This window comes from Mauremys mutica, chromosome 2 (genome assembly GCF_020497125.1).
Source record: "Mauremys mutica isolate MM-2020 ecotype Southern chromosome 2, ASM2049712v1, whole genome shotgun sequence".
Lineage (NCBI taxonomy): Eukaryota > Metazoa > Chordata > Testudines > Geoemydidae > Mauremys > Mauremys mutica.
In genome coordinates, this window is record NC_059073.1 from 170,773,483 (window position 1) to 170,790,323 (window position 16,841).

General features: G+C 46.0%; 1 protein-coding gene across 1 annotated transcript in view; it reads right to left on the reverse strand.

Moving 5' to 3' along the window:
- Positions 1-4,428: 4,428 nt before the first annotated feature.
- Positions 4,429-16,841, reverse strand: part of LPCAT1 (lysophosphatidylcholine acyltransferase 1) — a 166,552-nt gene continuing 154,139 nt past the window's right edge. Inside the window, exon 14 of the mRNA XM_045002927.1 lies at positions 4,429-6,531. Within this exon, the coding sequence (XP_044858862.1) occupies positions 6,350-6,531 (182 nt within the window). The 3' untranslated portion in view covers positions 4,429-6,349. The remainder of the gene's footprint in view (positions 6,532-16,841) is intronic.

The following is a 16,841-nucleotide window of genomic DNA, read 5'->3' on the forward strand; positions in this document are numbered from 1 at the left end:
TTATGAATATAGAATTTTATAATGGGATTAGTAAACGTGGCAGTGACAGAAGACTGTACTCCCTTTGAGCACAGAGAAACAAAATTCTGACTACAGATTATAATATACACTGGAAATGCTATGGTATGAGACAATTTCTGATTTAGTTTACAAACTAATCTCGCAAAAAGGCATGCTCAGGAATTCCTTACAATTTTTAAAAATTGGAGGAATAAACATTTGCTGTGGCCAATATAGTCTATTACAAGTAAATAATGTAACTTGACTGAATCTCCCAAGATCCACATGTGGGGTAGAACTGCTTGCAGTGAAATACATGGTTGGTTTCCTCCATATTTTACATGACATATCTTTTACATGGCATACACTCTTTCTCTGAATGTGGTGGAAGGGACAGAAGGAGGATGTGCACTGTGCCCCAACCAATACCACTGGGAATTTACCAAAAAGTTAACGCAGCCTCTAGCTGTGGCTTCCAATAGTATTATGTGAGAATACCACATATAATTTTGGTTACTTTAGGTGCATAATTATTCAGTTACTAAAGTGATGAGCACAATAGAGAAAGGAGAGAGATAAAGAGGAAGGCCATGGAAGTGGAAAGAATGGGATCCATTCCCATGTAGAATGATAGGTCTGCTGAAGTCCTTGCTCCCCATAGCATTTTAACTTACAAAAAATCTAAGGAAATTGTCAGACAAAAACTTAACCTGAAGTTCTGATTGAACAGACCAATAAAGTTACCATTTAAAAAAACCCCTAAACTTTGAAGTCCTTGGAAAGATCCCAAGTTAAGATTCCATTAAAAAAAATCAGTGGAAGGTACAGAAATACCTCTTTAAAGTCATCCAGCCAATAACCTTAATGAAACCGTCCTCATCAAAACAAGGGGAAATTTAGATACAAAATTATTTCCCATGAGCAAATAGGTAATCAGTGACCCTAACAATTAAGAACCATCTCTTACTAGATTACTCCACTTTTAATTTTGCAGGACCAGATTATATCAACTTTACAATGAGTAGTAGTTTGCTCTGTATGTAATCCCATTGATATTAGTGGGATTGCATGTGGAGTGAAGAATTAGTCAACATAAGTAAGGGTGACAGAATCTGGTCCCCAGTGATTACATAAGGTACTATTCAAAGATAAACTGGATTTGTTTACATCACTGACATCAGGATGACATAAACAACATATATAGTCCACTGTTCCCTGAAGTTAATATGTAAGCAATTGTGCGTGATTAGCCATAGAGCTCATCTTCCTACCTTGGCACCTAAACCTGATTTAGGTGCCTATGCCTGGGTTTAGGCACCTAAATCCCAGTTTTAGGATCCACTACAATTCACAAAACTCCCACTAAATCCTCTAGACACTTAAACTCACTCGGCCTATATTTTCAGGGTAAAAGTTTCCTTGCTGCCTAAGTTTCTGCCTCTGGCCATAAGCACTGCTGCCTCCCTCTAGGCATCTAGATGCCTATTTCCAGCCTAAGCCCCAGAGCAATTCAGAAAATGGGGAAGATAGGGGTTTATCTGCCTAACTTGTGTGCAGGGCCTGATCCCATAGGTGTACTCAGAAGCTACCTACTGGATCGGGTCGCATTCAAAATCTGGCTAGTGGAGGTAAACTTACAACTTTTATCTCAATGGTTAGAGCACTCATCTGGGGGGCCCAGGTTTCTCATTCCTCTTTGCTAGACAGGGAGAAAGGATCTGAACAGAAGAGTGATCTAACATCTGAGCTATGGGAGAGTCTGCTGCAGGGATTCCTCAATCTCTGCTGGTAAAGTTGTTCCACTGTGTATAAATAATTAGAGTCACTAGGAGCAGGCAGACTTGACCCTGGCTATCTCACCTCCTAAATGGTTGCCCTAGCCAGCAGGCTATAGAGTCATTCTCTCACTCTCTGGCCCACTAAGTATTTATCCAATATGGAATAACTTCGCCAGGAGAGACTGAAGGAACCCCACATAAGAATATTCCATAACTCAGTAGTTAGAGCACTCCCCTGGGAGGTGGGCAACCCCTCTTCAAATTCTTTCTCCCCTTCTCCCCGCATGGCGGACAAGGGAATTGAACATGTATCTCCCATATCCCAAGTTATAAAATGGGTGGTGGTGGCAACACACACGTATGTTTTGTGTGGAGTGAAGCAGGTGCTTAGCTAATTCTCACAAGCAATACCATATGTGCCTAAGTTGCCTGACTCCAAGACAGGAGTTCCCAGTTGTGACTCACTAGCAAACATAGGCAACTGAATCCAGGCAGGCACCTATCTCCATGAGATGAGTGGGCTTTAGGACACACCCCTCTCATTGGCATCTCCCGCTGACTAGCTTAGGTCAAGCCCTATCTAGTAAGCAGGCTTTTGTAGATCTCCCTGTGCACTGTATAGGGAGCCTAACCACCTAAATCAGACTTTGCAAAGTGCAGTGTTGTTCTTGTGATTTTCAAGGGGCCTAAAATTTAGGAATTCCTTTATGTATCTAGCCCTATTCCCTCAGCCTCTATCCCTTACTTAGGGGGATAAAAGGGAAAGGTGAAGAATCACACATGGCATTAGATGTATAAAACCAAGACTATACAATCCATGTTATATTGGCATTTCCAAATGTAAGAATCACAGACACAGGCTAGCCTTTTTAAAGTCTTTACAAAAATGAAAATTTTAATTAAACATTCAGGAAAAAGTACTAATTAAGAGATCACATCTTACATGGCAGGTATGTAAGGAAAGAAGGAAGGCTGGAATATGGAAATTGGTAACAGTAGCGGGCTAGAGTTAAGATTCTTTGGGAGATCTTCACTAAGCATTTCTATACCTTCTAATGTTTTTCAGGGGCGGGGTGGGGGGGGAGGTTACAAGTGGAATATTTGGATAGCTTGGGTTTCTAAAGTTTTACTTTTTTTTTTTTTTTTTTTTTAGGGATTTTCCAAAAAGGTTTGTTATATAACTTCAGATTAATGAATCTTTGGCTGAGTCTATAGCTATCTTCAGTACATAATACATGATCATTTAGTCTGCTATAAGGGCTTTATTGGTATAAGATTAGGATGGCAGCATTACTAACAACAGGAAAAGCAATAAGCCAGGGGTCTCAAACACGAGTTATTTGCTGCAGCCTGCCAAGCTCCCCCCCACCCCCAGAGTTATTTCCTGTGGCCGCCAAGCTCCCTTCCGCCACCATGCCGTTTTCCCGCTCCTCTGCCTACCTCCAGGTGCTTTCCACTGCCAAACAGCTGTTGCTTTCCAGGAGGAAGAGAGGAGGAGTGGGGAGCCGCATGCTCAGGGGAGGAGGCGGGGCAGGGGTAGGGATTTGGGGAAGGGGTTGGAATAGGGGCAAGGAGGGAGCGGAGTTGGGGTGGGGACTTTGGGGAAGGGGTGAGAAGAGGTGGGGCAGGGGCGAGGCCTCATGGAAGGGGTGGAGTGGGGGTGGGGCCAGGGCGGGCTTTTGTATCTTTATATGAAAAGGTATCATGTGGCCCTCGTGGTGACTTGAGTTTGAGATCGCTGCAATAAGCAATTTATGTAGGTCATCACAAATGATTCCTGATAAAAACATTAAACCTCATTGCACCATGTATTCTGTATATCCCACGTGTCACAGAGAAATGATTTTAAATTAAAATTATTGGAACGTTTTTATATTCCTCCACCTGTAAATCTAGGTGCTGCAGAGAGCATTAGCCCAAATGTAAGAGTGCCAGAAGGTGCCAAAACAACATCTAAAATTAACCCAGAATATTTTTTCTTGTATTATACCTAAAAATGTCAAAATTTCAATATTTTTCAAGCATCTAAAAACTCTCATTTTTAGCCCTGTCTTGCTGCAAGTTACTGGATTTTAAATCTGTCAGTGTTTCAGGACCGAATATTGTTCACTGTGTTTCTCAGTCCACTGTGGCTTCAATGTGTCGGTAGAATTCCCTATCTGGGGAAAAGAAGGAATTTTTTTCTCTCAGGTTAATTTCCTTTTAAAAATGGTGGCTGGTTGAAGCTGCTCAGAAATTTATAATGTTAGAGCAAGTCCTGGGGCTGGGAGTGGGAGGGGGAGGAGGATAAGTAAGCAAAATGTAGGTTAGGCATTAATTAATATTACGGTAATTTTACATTTTGTTACACAATATACCACATAGAGAGAGCACGTCCACATATACAGGAGAACTTCAAAGTTACAAACACCTCGGGAACGGAGGCTGTTTGTAGCTCTGAAATGTTCATTACGCTGAACAAAACATTCTTTCAAGTTTACAGCTGGACATTGGCCTAATATAGCTTTGAAACTTTACTATGCAGAAGAAAAATGCTGTTTTTTACCATCTTAATTTAAATGAAATAAGCACAGTTTCCTTACCTGGTCAAATCTTTTTTTAAAAAAAACTTTCCCTTTCTTTTTAGTAGTTTACATTTAACACAGTGCTGTACTGTATTTTTGTGTGTGTCTCTGCTGCTGCCTGATCGCGTACTTCTGGTTCCAGATGAGGTGTGTGGTTGACTGGTCAGTTTGTAATTCTGGTGTTCATAACTCTGAGGTTTTACTGTATGGTATGTATAGTATGTAGCATACCATACACACCAATGTGCTACTTGTATGATAATTTGCATATATATGTGCAATAATTTATTACTTACTTTTAATGAAATCATCTGCCCTCCACATGTTAATATGTCTCTCCAGAACACATTCGAAACCGTAACCAGTTTCAAGCAACTGCCATTTTAAAAAACCAACCTGCCAGAGAAAGGTTTCCTCCTCCTTCTCTCTCCCCTCTCCACCCATGGCCTGAAATTAGCACGGTTTGTTGGCCCAGGATGGACAAAATTCAAATCCTAAGTCAGTGGCTGCTTTTCTAGTTATAAAAATGCCTGAGTTTTAAAGTCTGATATAGTGCAGCTCTACAGGGTTAGTAATGGGGTTACTAACCGTGCAGGATTAAGAATTTTTACCATTAAGGAGAGAAATTCCTTTGGTCCCATTGGGACCCAGCATTACTTCTAGCCCTTAAAGGCACATTTTGGGCTTTCAACTTCTGATGTTTTTATATTCAGAAAAACTACATCATTTTGGGAATTTTTTTATATTAGTTTTGATTTCTCTCTCCCTCTGAGCCCTGCTCAGTTTTATTCCTTGTAACTAAAGTACCTGGATTTACAAAAGGAAAGAAATAAGAAATAGTGCCAATAACATTTTTTAAAACTTCTGTAAAACATTTGTAATTTTTTTTTGGGGGGGAGGGGGGTAACTTCTGCATCATATAGAATATACACCATGGTAATATCAAGTTTTAAGGCATTCCTTTGGGATGTCTTATATAACTCACTTATGGCTTTGCCACTCCTAACTAATGCAGTCTTTCCAAATTCATGCTGATACAAATTATTATTCCATATTACAACATGTATTTGACTGTATATGCACACATGTGCATGTGTATCTGTTGTCAGATTTTTACCAAAGAAGCTGCACCTGTGTGATTCCTGGTTAATATCTAAATTATATACATAAGCAATTAGTTTATAATAAATTCCTCATATAGTTAATAAGTGGAAATATTTGAATAATTTTACAGAAAAACATGGAAAGCATAGTTTGCCACACATTTGTACACATAGACATATCATGTCTGTTTTGAAAGCATTCCATATTTCACTGTGTTCTGCAGATAAGTATATGAGAATAAATGTATGAGAGCTAAAGCCCCTTCCCTTTTGATTCTACCATGTAATGGACTGAAAGACAAAGACAACTTTATCATTTAACAATAAAAATAAAAAGCAAGTAATCCTTGGTCAAAAAAAAAATCATAATTGTTTCTTGCATTATTTACTGAAACCAACACAAGGGGCCAAAATGTGCTTGCTTTTCTCATGAGAATAATCCTACTGAAATTGGTGAGACTGCTATGTGAATAAGGACAGCAAATCTGGCCCTAAATAAATATCTTCCTAAACAGGGAAAAAAACTAATCACCAAAGTGCACTCACCACCATATTAGCTACAATTCATTATACATGCACACTTTGTGCAACATTCTGTACATGAAACTAACCAATCAAATATAAATAAATATGTAGCTTCCCTTTAAGTATGCACATTAATAATGAAGCACATCACATTATTGGCTTTCAAAGACCTTTCTGAAAAAAATAAAATAAAACCCATCTCCTGACAATTAAACTTGAAGATATTGATAAATACAGCATGTGGGAATTAAAGAACAGTATTAAGGTAGTAAATCTTTCACACACAAAAGTTATAGTTGCTGTATAGTTGGAGTGACTATGAAGATTCCAGGAAAGGAAATATTCCTCTCACCAGGAGAGGAGTAGGATGGCTGCAGTATTAATTCAGTTTCTTCTGCAGGGGATTCTTTTTATCGTCAGCATTTTCTGGGCTGAAGTCAGTACAGAATCCATTAGGGGCTGGAAGAGAAGTCTTCAAACAATTCTCAACTTCCATCTGATCATGGTACAGATACTCTTCTGCAAAGTCTGGATACATTTCTGTATATCTGTAGAAGTCATCTAAAAAACAGACATTTTTGTTACATGGAAGCTACTATCACTAAAACAAAGACCATCTAACTTTTGGATACTTAGAGCTATTCACATTTCACTGATAATTTTCTTCTACGAGAGGAAAACTGTCACTATTGTCCTCCTCCCCTTCCAATATCCAGCCTTCCACAACTGCTCCTCTAGTAAGAAAGTATATTAACAGATAATATATTCATTTACTAATTCAACTAAAACATTTCACTTCGTAAGTACAGTTTTCCTCATTGTGAAATGCCTGATTTTTATTTTTTTCTATTGAAGTGATGATGGAAAGGAAACAAACAAAACCTCTTTGTGAAAAAGGGTTTCCTTTTCATGCCACAAAAGCTTCTGTTCTGTATTAATTAACTGGCACTGGCACCTTGCCACAAAGTGTTGTGCTCATATTTACTCAGACATGACTTGAACTGTAAAATACCTTGGAGAGCTCAAGTCATAAGAAGCAATTTTCAGATCATAAAGAACACTGACTTTGGAGGCAGCAAAGTGCAAATTCTAGCAATTGCTATATTCACACTATGCCTCGTAGTATTTTACATACAAATATGCTATATTAGGGATCCTTAACCTTTGGCACGCGGCCCATCAGAGAAATCCACTGACGGGCTGGGATGGTTTGTTTACCCGCAGCGTCTGCAGGTCGGCCGATTGGAGTTCCCACTGTTCATTATTCCAGGCCAATGGGGGCTGCGGGAAGTGGTGTGGGCCGAGGGATGTGCTGGCCACTGCTTCCTGCAGCCCCCATTAGCCCAGAACGGCGAACCACGGCCAGTGGGAGCTGCGATCAGCCGAACCTGCAGATGCTGCAAGTAAACAAACCATCCCGGTACGCCAGTGGATTTCCCTGATGGGCCACGTGCCAAAGGTTGCTGATCCCTGTGCTATATTAACAGTACTTGAATATGTCAGATCACTGCACCATTCCAGAAAAGCTTGGGGAGGGATTGTGCTTCATTTCCCTGGAGTGCTAGGTGTGTGAGGGCTGCACTATTCTTTAGGGAAGGTCTATCCTACAGCCTAAGTTGATAGAACTTATGTCTCTCAGTGGTGTGAAAAAGCCTGTCCCCTGAGCAACACAAGTTTTGTGCTGTCCACACCGGCGCTATGTTGGTGGGAAACACTCTCCTGATGACACAGCTTCCGCTTCTTGCTGAGGTGGAGTAATTATGCTGATGGAGAGCACTCTCCCATTGGCATAGCGTGTCTTCACTAGACATGCTACAGCTGCATCAGTACAGCTGCGCAGATGTAGCACTGTAGTGTAGATTTGTGTAGATTAGCGTACAGCAGTCTTTCATTGCACTGATATCTGAACACATCCTCACACCTTGCTAAATCAATTGAAAAACCTCATTCTGTCTAAAACATCTATTTAAAACAGGGTTTAAAAAATTCTAATTAAATGCAATTAAATATTTAAAATTTTTTAATACACATTAACTAATCTATCAGAACTGGTTTACTACACTCAACAAACATGATCGTTACAAGAATACTAATAGCCGAAAGCTGTCACACAGGTACAATTCATACTCACGTGAGTAAAGAGGCTGAAAATGGCAGAGAACTTAAAAATTGGAGGTTAACAGATTATGAATCTCAGTGATAAATGAATTTGGTGATATTCTAAACACAAAGAGCACTCAACTATGCTTGTAACTGTTTCTATCACTTCACAGTGACTCAGACATTCTAGGCTTCAGAGAGATGTTTGGGGTTATTTTGTGTGCTGGCTGTGTTGCTGTGTGGGTTACTGTGTTGATTTGTGTCTTGGGGGGTTGTGCTGGAACAGTTGTGTGGATGGTAAATGAGGAGTGTCTGCTGTGGTGAGGGGCACGCATGTTTGTGGTTATTGTGTATGCTAGTTGTGTTGCTATGTGCGTGATTGTGTTGCTTTGTGCAGGTGGCAGCTGGACACATGGGTGTGGCAGCTGGGCCAAGTAATCTACCACCTCTGCAGTTTTCCTCACACAACCAATGAAACTGTGGCATGCAAATAAACTACAGAATAAGGGTGGTGACTGGCTGAGTTACCTCTGATATCATAATAGTCTAGGACTCTTGGCATGGCCTTACTGTAGCTGTACACTGCAAGGATGTAACGTCAAAATGTCTGAGAATGTAAAAATCAGACAGTAACAGACTATGAAACCCAGTGATGATTGAACCTGGTGATATTCTGAACAAAAAGAGCTCAGCCATCCCTGTAGCTATTTCCATTGCTTCACACTGACTGACAGATAACTGGCTTCAGAGACAGAGTGACAATCCTGAAATCTTATTATATAGGTATAATGAGACACATGGAAGATAGGACTTATGTAATGCAAAAGAAGGCAAGAGAACACGAGAAGAACCTAAAAGAATAGCAGTCCCATTGTTGTAGTCAAAATTTGCAGGAGTCCCCATCTTCATTCTGCAGCATAGGAGGTCATAACAAGATATACGCCATTTTTTCTGGGGGGGGAGGGAGGAGAGGTTTAAAGTCATCTTCATCTTCTATGTTGTCCATTCTGCTCTCCCTATGCTTAAAAGGGAATAAAATTGACCTATACGTCAATTTATGAATCACCTGCACAGAGCACTTCAGATATAGTTGCTTTAACTTTATTGCTAGCACTCATAGCAAAGTGCGGAAAGGCAAAAATAGAAAGAGAGGTTTTATGAGGCTGAATGATTACTTATCTTGCAAAAACTTGTTCTTAGAGATATTTTGTCTATGTCCCACTTATGGAGTGCATGTGCCTCACATGTATGACTGGAATTTTTTGACGAGCCTCCTGCGTGTCCACATGCCCTCTGATCCAAGGGCATACATGGTAGAGTGGCCCTGACCCTTGCTAAATCATAAACCCAGAAGAAATGGACTCTGATGGAGCAGGGATGAGGGCAGGTCATGGGACTCAGATGGAAAAAAAAAATTTCAAAGAACAAAAGTTACTGGTAAGGTAAATAACCATTCATCGTTCAAGGCTTTGTCTGTGTGAATCTCACTTATGGTAATGAGGTAGCAGTTGCCAGATTAATAAATGGTTCTGAGGAGTTGTACCTACAGTTATCTAAATAAGGACTGCAGAAATAAGGATTGATAGAAATAATGGGTAGGCCCGATAGCTTCAGTTGAAAGCTGCAGTTCAAAATCTTGGGAGTAAGGTCTTCTAATAGATTTGCAAAATGTAGTGAAGCCGAGATGGATTTTTTTTTCCCCACATGGAACTATACAATAATTTTGTAGGGACTTCACAGACTCACAGAGTTTAAGGCCAGAAGGGACCCGTTAGATCATCACGTCTGACCTTCTGTGTACCACAAGCGCTTAAATTTCACACAGTTACTCCTATATTGATCCCAGTAACTTGTATTTAACTAAAAAATAAATTCCAGAAAGGCATCCAGTCATGGTCTGAAGACATGAAGAGCTGGAGAAAAGACAGTTACCTTTTCCATAACTGGTGTTCTTCGAGATGTGTTGCTCATGTCTATTCCACAATAGGCATGCCTGTGTGCACTGGTGCTGGAAGTTTTTCCCTTAGCAGTACCCATAGGGGAGCGCCCCAGCGACCCCTGGAGTGGCACCTCCATGGCATGGTATAAGGGGTGCTGCGTGCTTCCCCCCACCCTCAGTTCCCCCTTGCCAGACAACTCCGAGAGAAGGGAAGGAGGGCGGGATGTGGAACAGACATGAGCAACACATCTTGAAGAACACCAGTTACGGAAAAGTAACTGTCTTTTCTTCTTTGAATGATTCCTCATGTGTATTCCACAAAAGGTGATTCCAAGCTATATCTGTTGGAAGTGGGTAGGAGTCCACAAATTCTCAGGACAGAGCACAGCTCTGCTGAACCTGGCGTCATCCCTTGTCTGGGAGATGATCGCATAGTGCGAGGTGAACGTGTGAACTGAAGACTACGTGGCAGCCCTACAAATGTCCTGAAGGGGGACATGGGCCAAAAAAGGCAGCTGATGAGGCCTGCGCCTGAGTCGAGTGCACCTTTACAATTGGTGGAGGGATTCCCACCAGGTCATAACAGGTACGGATGCACGAGGTGGTCCAGTTGGAGATCCGCTGAGTGGAGATCAGCTGACTTTTCATGTGCTCAGCTGAGGCAATGAACAGTTGGGAGGACTTTCTGAACGGCTTAGTCCGCTCCAGGTAGAAAGCCAGAGCCCGTCTCACATCCAGCGTGTGGAGGCAGCGCTCCTCACTGGACGCATGAGGCTTGGGGCAGAGGACCGGCAGAAAAATGTCCTGACCCATGTGATAGGCAGAGACCACCTTCGGGAGGAACGAGGGGTGTGGGCAAAGCTGGACCTTATCTTTATGAAACATCGTGTACGGGAGCTCGGAGGTCAGGGCACCTGACGTGATTGCAACCAGAAAGGCCACCTTCCATGAAAGGTGGAGGGGGAGGGATAGCTCAGTGGTTTGAGCATTGGCCTGCTAAACCCAGGGTTGTGAGTTCAATCCTTGAGGGGGCCACTTAGGGATCTGGGGCAAAAATTGGTCCTGCTAGTGAAGGCAGGGGGCTGGACTTGATGACCTTTCAAGGTCCCTTCCAGTTCTAGGAGATTGGTATATCTCCAATTATTTAAAAAAAAAAAAAAAAAAAAAAAAAAAAAAAGTGTGACCAGGAGCACATGGCTAGCAGCTCAAACGGGGGCCCCATGAGGACCCAAGTTTAGGACTCACTGCTGAACTGGGGGCCTAACATATGGGGAGAGATGATCCAAACCCTTAAGGAATCGGCCAGTCATAGCATGGGAGAATACTGTGTGGCCCTGCACCGGTGGATGGAAGGCCAATATGGCCACCAGGTGCACCTTGACTGACGAGGGCACCAGGCCCTGGGCTCTAAAGTGAAGGAGGTAGTCCAGGATAAGCTGGATTGGGGTGGCCACTGCGGAAACGCACCACTTGTCCACCCACCTGGAAAACCGAGACCACTTTGCCAAGTAGGCTTGGCGCATGGAGGGCCGCCTACTTTCTAGGAGGACGCGCTGAACCCCTTCCGAGCATGTCCTTTCCTACCTACCTAACCACTGAGCAGCCACTCCGTGAGGTGGAGTGCCACTAGGTTGGGGTGGAGGAAGCAGCCCTGATCCTGGTGGGACGGCAACGGCCATGGCTGTCTGGATCATGCCGGGGCAATCAGAAGGACCCGGGCCTTGTCCGTCTTTATTTTTTCCAAGACCTTGCCGATCAGCAGGAACAGGGGAAAGGCATAAAGAAACTGGCCTGACCAGGACAGGAGGAAGGCATCGGAGATAGCGCCCCATTCCAGCCCCACCCCTGGAGTAGAATCGGGGACAGAGACGGTTCTGACGAGTCGTGAACAGGTCCACCTGAGGAGTTCCCCACACTTGGAAAAGTCTGTGCACCACCTCTGGGCGGAGAGACCACTCGTGCTGAGAGGAGAAGTCCTTGCTCAAGTGATCCACCCTCTTGTTCCGGGCGCCCGGCAGATGGAAGGCCTGCAGGCGGATGTCATGGATTATACAAAAGTCCCACAGCCTGAGGGCTTCGCAGCAGAGGGCAGAAGATTGGGCCTCGCCTTGCCTGTTGATGTAGAACATTGAGACTGTGTTGTTCGTGAGGACCCTGACCTCCTGGCCCTCCAGGTGTGAGCGGAAGGCCATGCACACCAGTTGTACCACGCTGGGCTCCATGACATTTATGTGGAGGGTCAGAGCCTGAGCTCATCACAGACCTTGGGTATGAACATTCCCCACATGGGCCCCCTATCCCAGGTCTGACACGTCGGACACCAGCTCCAGGGCTCTACCCCTGAAGCATGTTTCTCGGGGAAGACCACCACCATAGGGAGATGATCACTGGTTTGGGTACCGTGAGGACTTTGTCCATCCTGTCCCTGGCCTGGGAGAACTCCGAGTCCAACCAGAGCTGGAGGGGCAGAGTCTGGCATGACGGATCACATATGTGCATGCCAACATATGACCCAAGAGCTGGAGGCACGCTCTGGCCGTTGTCACTGGAAACCTTGTGACGAGTTGATGAGCCCCTTCAAGGTCTTGAACCTGTCCGGTGAGAGGGAGGCTCTGGCCGATGAGGTGTCCAGGACCGCCCCAATTAACAATATGCATTGAACCGGGACTAATGTGGACTTGGTGTTGTTTACCAACAGGCCCAAAGTGGGGCACATGGACTGAAGGAGTGCCAGGTGATCCCATACCTTCGACCGGGAGCTGCTCTTGACCAACCAGTCGTCCAGATAGGGGAAGGTCTGGACCTTCGGCGCCTGAGGTGGGCCGCCACCACCAACATACATTTCATAAATACCCTGGGGGCAGTGGATAGGCCAAACGGGAGGACCATAAATTGGTAGTGTTCCTGCCCCACCGTGAAATGGAGGAAGTGTCTATGCCCCTTGAACATATGAATGTGGAAGTACACATCCTGCAGCTCGAGGGCGGCATACCAGTCCCCGGCATCCAGGGAGGGGATGATGGAGGCCAGGGAGACAATGCGGAACTTGAGCTTCATCATGTACTGGTTTAGGCCTTGCAGGTCCAAGAGGGGCCTGAGCCCCGCTTTGGCCTTCAGGATAAGGAAATAGCAGGAGTAGTACCCCTTGCCTTTGAACTCCCCGAGTACCGCTTCCACCGCTTCTAGGCCCAGGAGCCGTCCCACCTCCTGCTTGAGCAGGACCTTGTGCGAGGGGTCTCCCAGGAGGGATGGGGGTGGAGGGTGGTTGGGCGGGGAGGAAGTAAACTAGAGGATGTAGCCCTGGGAGATGGTGTTGAGGACCCATCAGTCCGAGGTCAGCCACAACCACTCTGGGAGAAAAGTGCACAATCGATTGGAGAAGGGAAGCTTTATTGGGGGTGGATCCCTGATGAGAACTGGCAGGGTGCCCCCAGCTGTCCCGTCAAAACTGCCTTTTCCCCACCTGCTTGCCCTTGGAGGACTCAGGCTGTGGGGGCAGGGTGAGACTGCCTCTGTGGGTGCTTCTCATAGTCCTGCAACTTCTTATAAGTGGTCTCATATTTTGGGTGGGTGGCCTGAGTGAGAGTCTGCTGCAGCTTGAACTTAGGTTGAGCTGGAGCCGGAACATAGAGACCCAGAGTCTGGAGGGTCCTGTGGGAGTCTTTCAGGCCATGCAGCTTTGTATCCCTTTGTTCCACAAACAGAGCTTTGCCGTCAAATGGGAGGTCCTGCCGGGAGGTCTGTGCGTTGTTGGACAGCCCAGAGAGCAGGAGCCACGACGCCCTTCTCATGGACACTGCTGAGGCCATGGACCGTGCAGCTGTGTCCGCTGCATCTGAAGCTGCCTGCAGGGTTGCCCTGGCAGCTGCTGTACCCTCCTCTACCAGCACTTTGAACTCTTTCTTGTTGCGCTGCTGGAGGGAGCCCTCGAACTTGGGCAGGGAGCCCCACAGATTGAACTCATACTGGCCCAAGAGAGCCTGGTAGTTCGCCACTTGTAACTAGAAGCTCGAGGACCAATACATTTTCCTTCCAAATGAGTCCAGCCTCCGTCAATCTTTATTTTTTGGGGTAGGGGCTGGCTGGCCCCGCCGCTCCCTGTGTTTGACCGACTCGACCACCAGGGAGTTAGGAGCAGGGTGGGCGTATAAGTATTCATGTCCCTTGGCGGGTACAAAATACTTGTGTTCTGCTCTCTTGGAGATGAGGCCAGTGAGGCCGGTGTTTGCCACAGGGCATTTGAACATTTTGCCCACCCCCCCCACCCCCCTTCATGGAGAGGGAAGACCACCCTGCCTGGTGCCGAGGAGGACAGCACATTAAACAGGGAGTTGGAGGGCTCCTCCATCACCTCTGCTTGGAGGTGCAGGCTTGATGCCACCCTTTTTAAGAGTTCTTGGTGAGCCTTAAAGTCCTCCAGCGGAACAGAGGGAGGCGGAGGAGTAATTGCCTCATCTGGGGAGGGTGAGGAGGCCGGCGCGGTACCTTGGATGTCCACTGGCACCGGAGGTTGGTCTCTAGGCACAGTGCTGAGGATGTACGTTCCACCGACTCCTTCCTCAGAGGTCTGGAGAGGGAGGCTGATGGCCCTTCTGAGGCTCCAGCCACCAAGGTTCCCACAGGTATCATTGGGCTGGCTACGGGGCCCAGTGCCAGTGCACCTGCTGTGGCACCAGCGGGGCCAGCTGTTCGGCTTGGCCCATCGATGGACAACTACGAAGGGAGGCCGGGTTGACATACGACCTGCCTCTGTGCCCGGACTGGGAGGAGCGGCAGCGCCGACCACAGCACCGCGATCCTGACATGGAGGACTGGTACCATCAGTAACAGGTGCTCCATGATTAGCTCCGGTGGGTGGACCTGCAATGATGAGATGCCGGCGACTGACGCCCAGGGCTGCGGAGGCGGTGCCATGGCGGGGTTCTGGAGTGGGACGCCGAACAGGAACGACATCGACGTCCGTGCTGTGACCAGCTACGATAATCCCTCCGAGACGAGGACCATTGGCGGCATCTACCTCGGTCTCATCGGTGCTCGCTCCTCGAGGTGGAGCGGTGCCGACAGTCTCAGTCAGACGGAATCCAACCAGACACCCTGGTAGGCGTCGACAACGATCCATGCAGACTTTGCCCTGACGGGTCGCTGGGCTGCGAATGGTGTCGAGAATGTTCCCGAGACCGGTACCGAGTTGGAGGCGACTCCAGAGATCCCAGTGGTGGCTTACCTCTGGAGCACGGGGCCGACATCAGCAGTGCTCCTGGTAGTGGCATGGACATAACATCCCAGGCCGCCTGCAGGACCTCCAGAGTGGAGGGCACCTGGACATCCGGGGAGGCCTGCTCCGAATGGGCCAGGCTACTCCGCTCAACTTGAGTGGGAGGCCTAGTGGTTGGTTGGGATCGAGGACTGCCTGACATGGGTCTAGCCTCTGTCCCGGATTTACTCCAGTGCCGCGGCAAAGAAGGCCTCTTTCTAGCCTTCTTGGCGTGCCCTGTGGATGGGGAGCAGTGCCGACTAGTCGATGGCGCCGAAGTGTCGCCACACACTGACACTGCAGTGCCCGGTGCTGACTTGGAAAGGTGCGCCAGAGTCAGCGCCGACTCCATCAGAATAGCCCAGAGCCTAATGTCCCTCTCTCTCGGTCCGAGGCTTAAACGACTTGCAAATCTTGCAGCGATCGCTGAGATGGGTTTCCCCCAAATAGCACAGACTGTCTGCGTGCAGATCACTCAGTGGCATAGAATGCCTACAAGTGTAGCACGACTTAAAACCTCAGGCATGGGGCATGCCCCGGCCCAGGTGCTCTAGCTAAACTAAACTAACTAAAGGTACCATACACTGAACAAACAAGCAGTTTTGTGGATGAGCTACAGCAAAGCTGGAGCAGAGCAGTTCCGAATCACCTCCACTGGTGGGAAGAAGGAACTGAGGGTGGGGGGAGTGCGCAACGCCCCTTGTACCGTGCCATGGAGGCACCACTCCAGGGGTCGCTGGGGCGCTCCCCTACGGGTACTGCTAGGGGAAAAACTTCCGGCACCGGTGCACGTGGCGAGCATGCAAACCTATTGTGGAATACACGTGAGCAATCACTCAAAGAAGAATTCACCACTTCCCTTGATAGTTTTTTTCAATGGTTAATCACCCTCACTGTTAAAAAATTGTGCTTTATTTCCAATTTGAATTTGTCTGGCTTCGGCTTCCAGATGCTGTTTTTTGTTAGGCCTTTCTTTTTTAGATTAAAGACCTCTTTGGTATAGTCTAAATACCTGCTATTTTTCCCCATGGAAATACTTATACACTGCAGTCAAGTCATCTCTCAATCTTTTTGATAAATTAAACAATTGAGCTCTTTAAGTCTTGCGTCTTGCAATGCAAAGCATTTTCTCCAATGCTTGCATATTTTTTGTGGTTCTTTTCTGCACCCTCTCCAATTTTTCAACATACTTTTTGAAACATGGACACCAGAATTGGATGCAGTATTCCATTATCAGCCTCACCAGTGCCCTATATAGAGGTAAAATAACCTTCCTACTCAGCACTCCCCTGTTTATACGTATAAGTATCATATTAGCCTTTTTCCCCACAGCATTATATTGGGTGCTCATGTTCAGCTGCTTATCCACTATGTCCCATAGATACTTTTCAGTCACTGGTTTCCAGAATACAGTTCCCCATTCTGTAGGTATGGCCTAAATTCTTAATTCCTAGATGGATCCCTTTGCATTTGGCTGTTTTAAAATGCTTCTAGCTCCATAGTACCCAGTCAGCCAACTTCTGAGCTTACAACTCAGATGTAAAGACGTTGTGTTTGGATAGAGAATTTGTTTCTCTG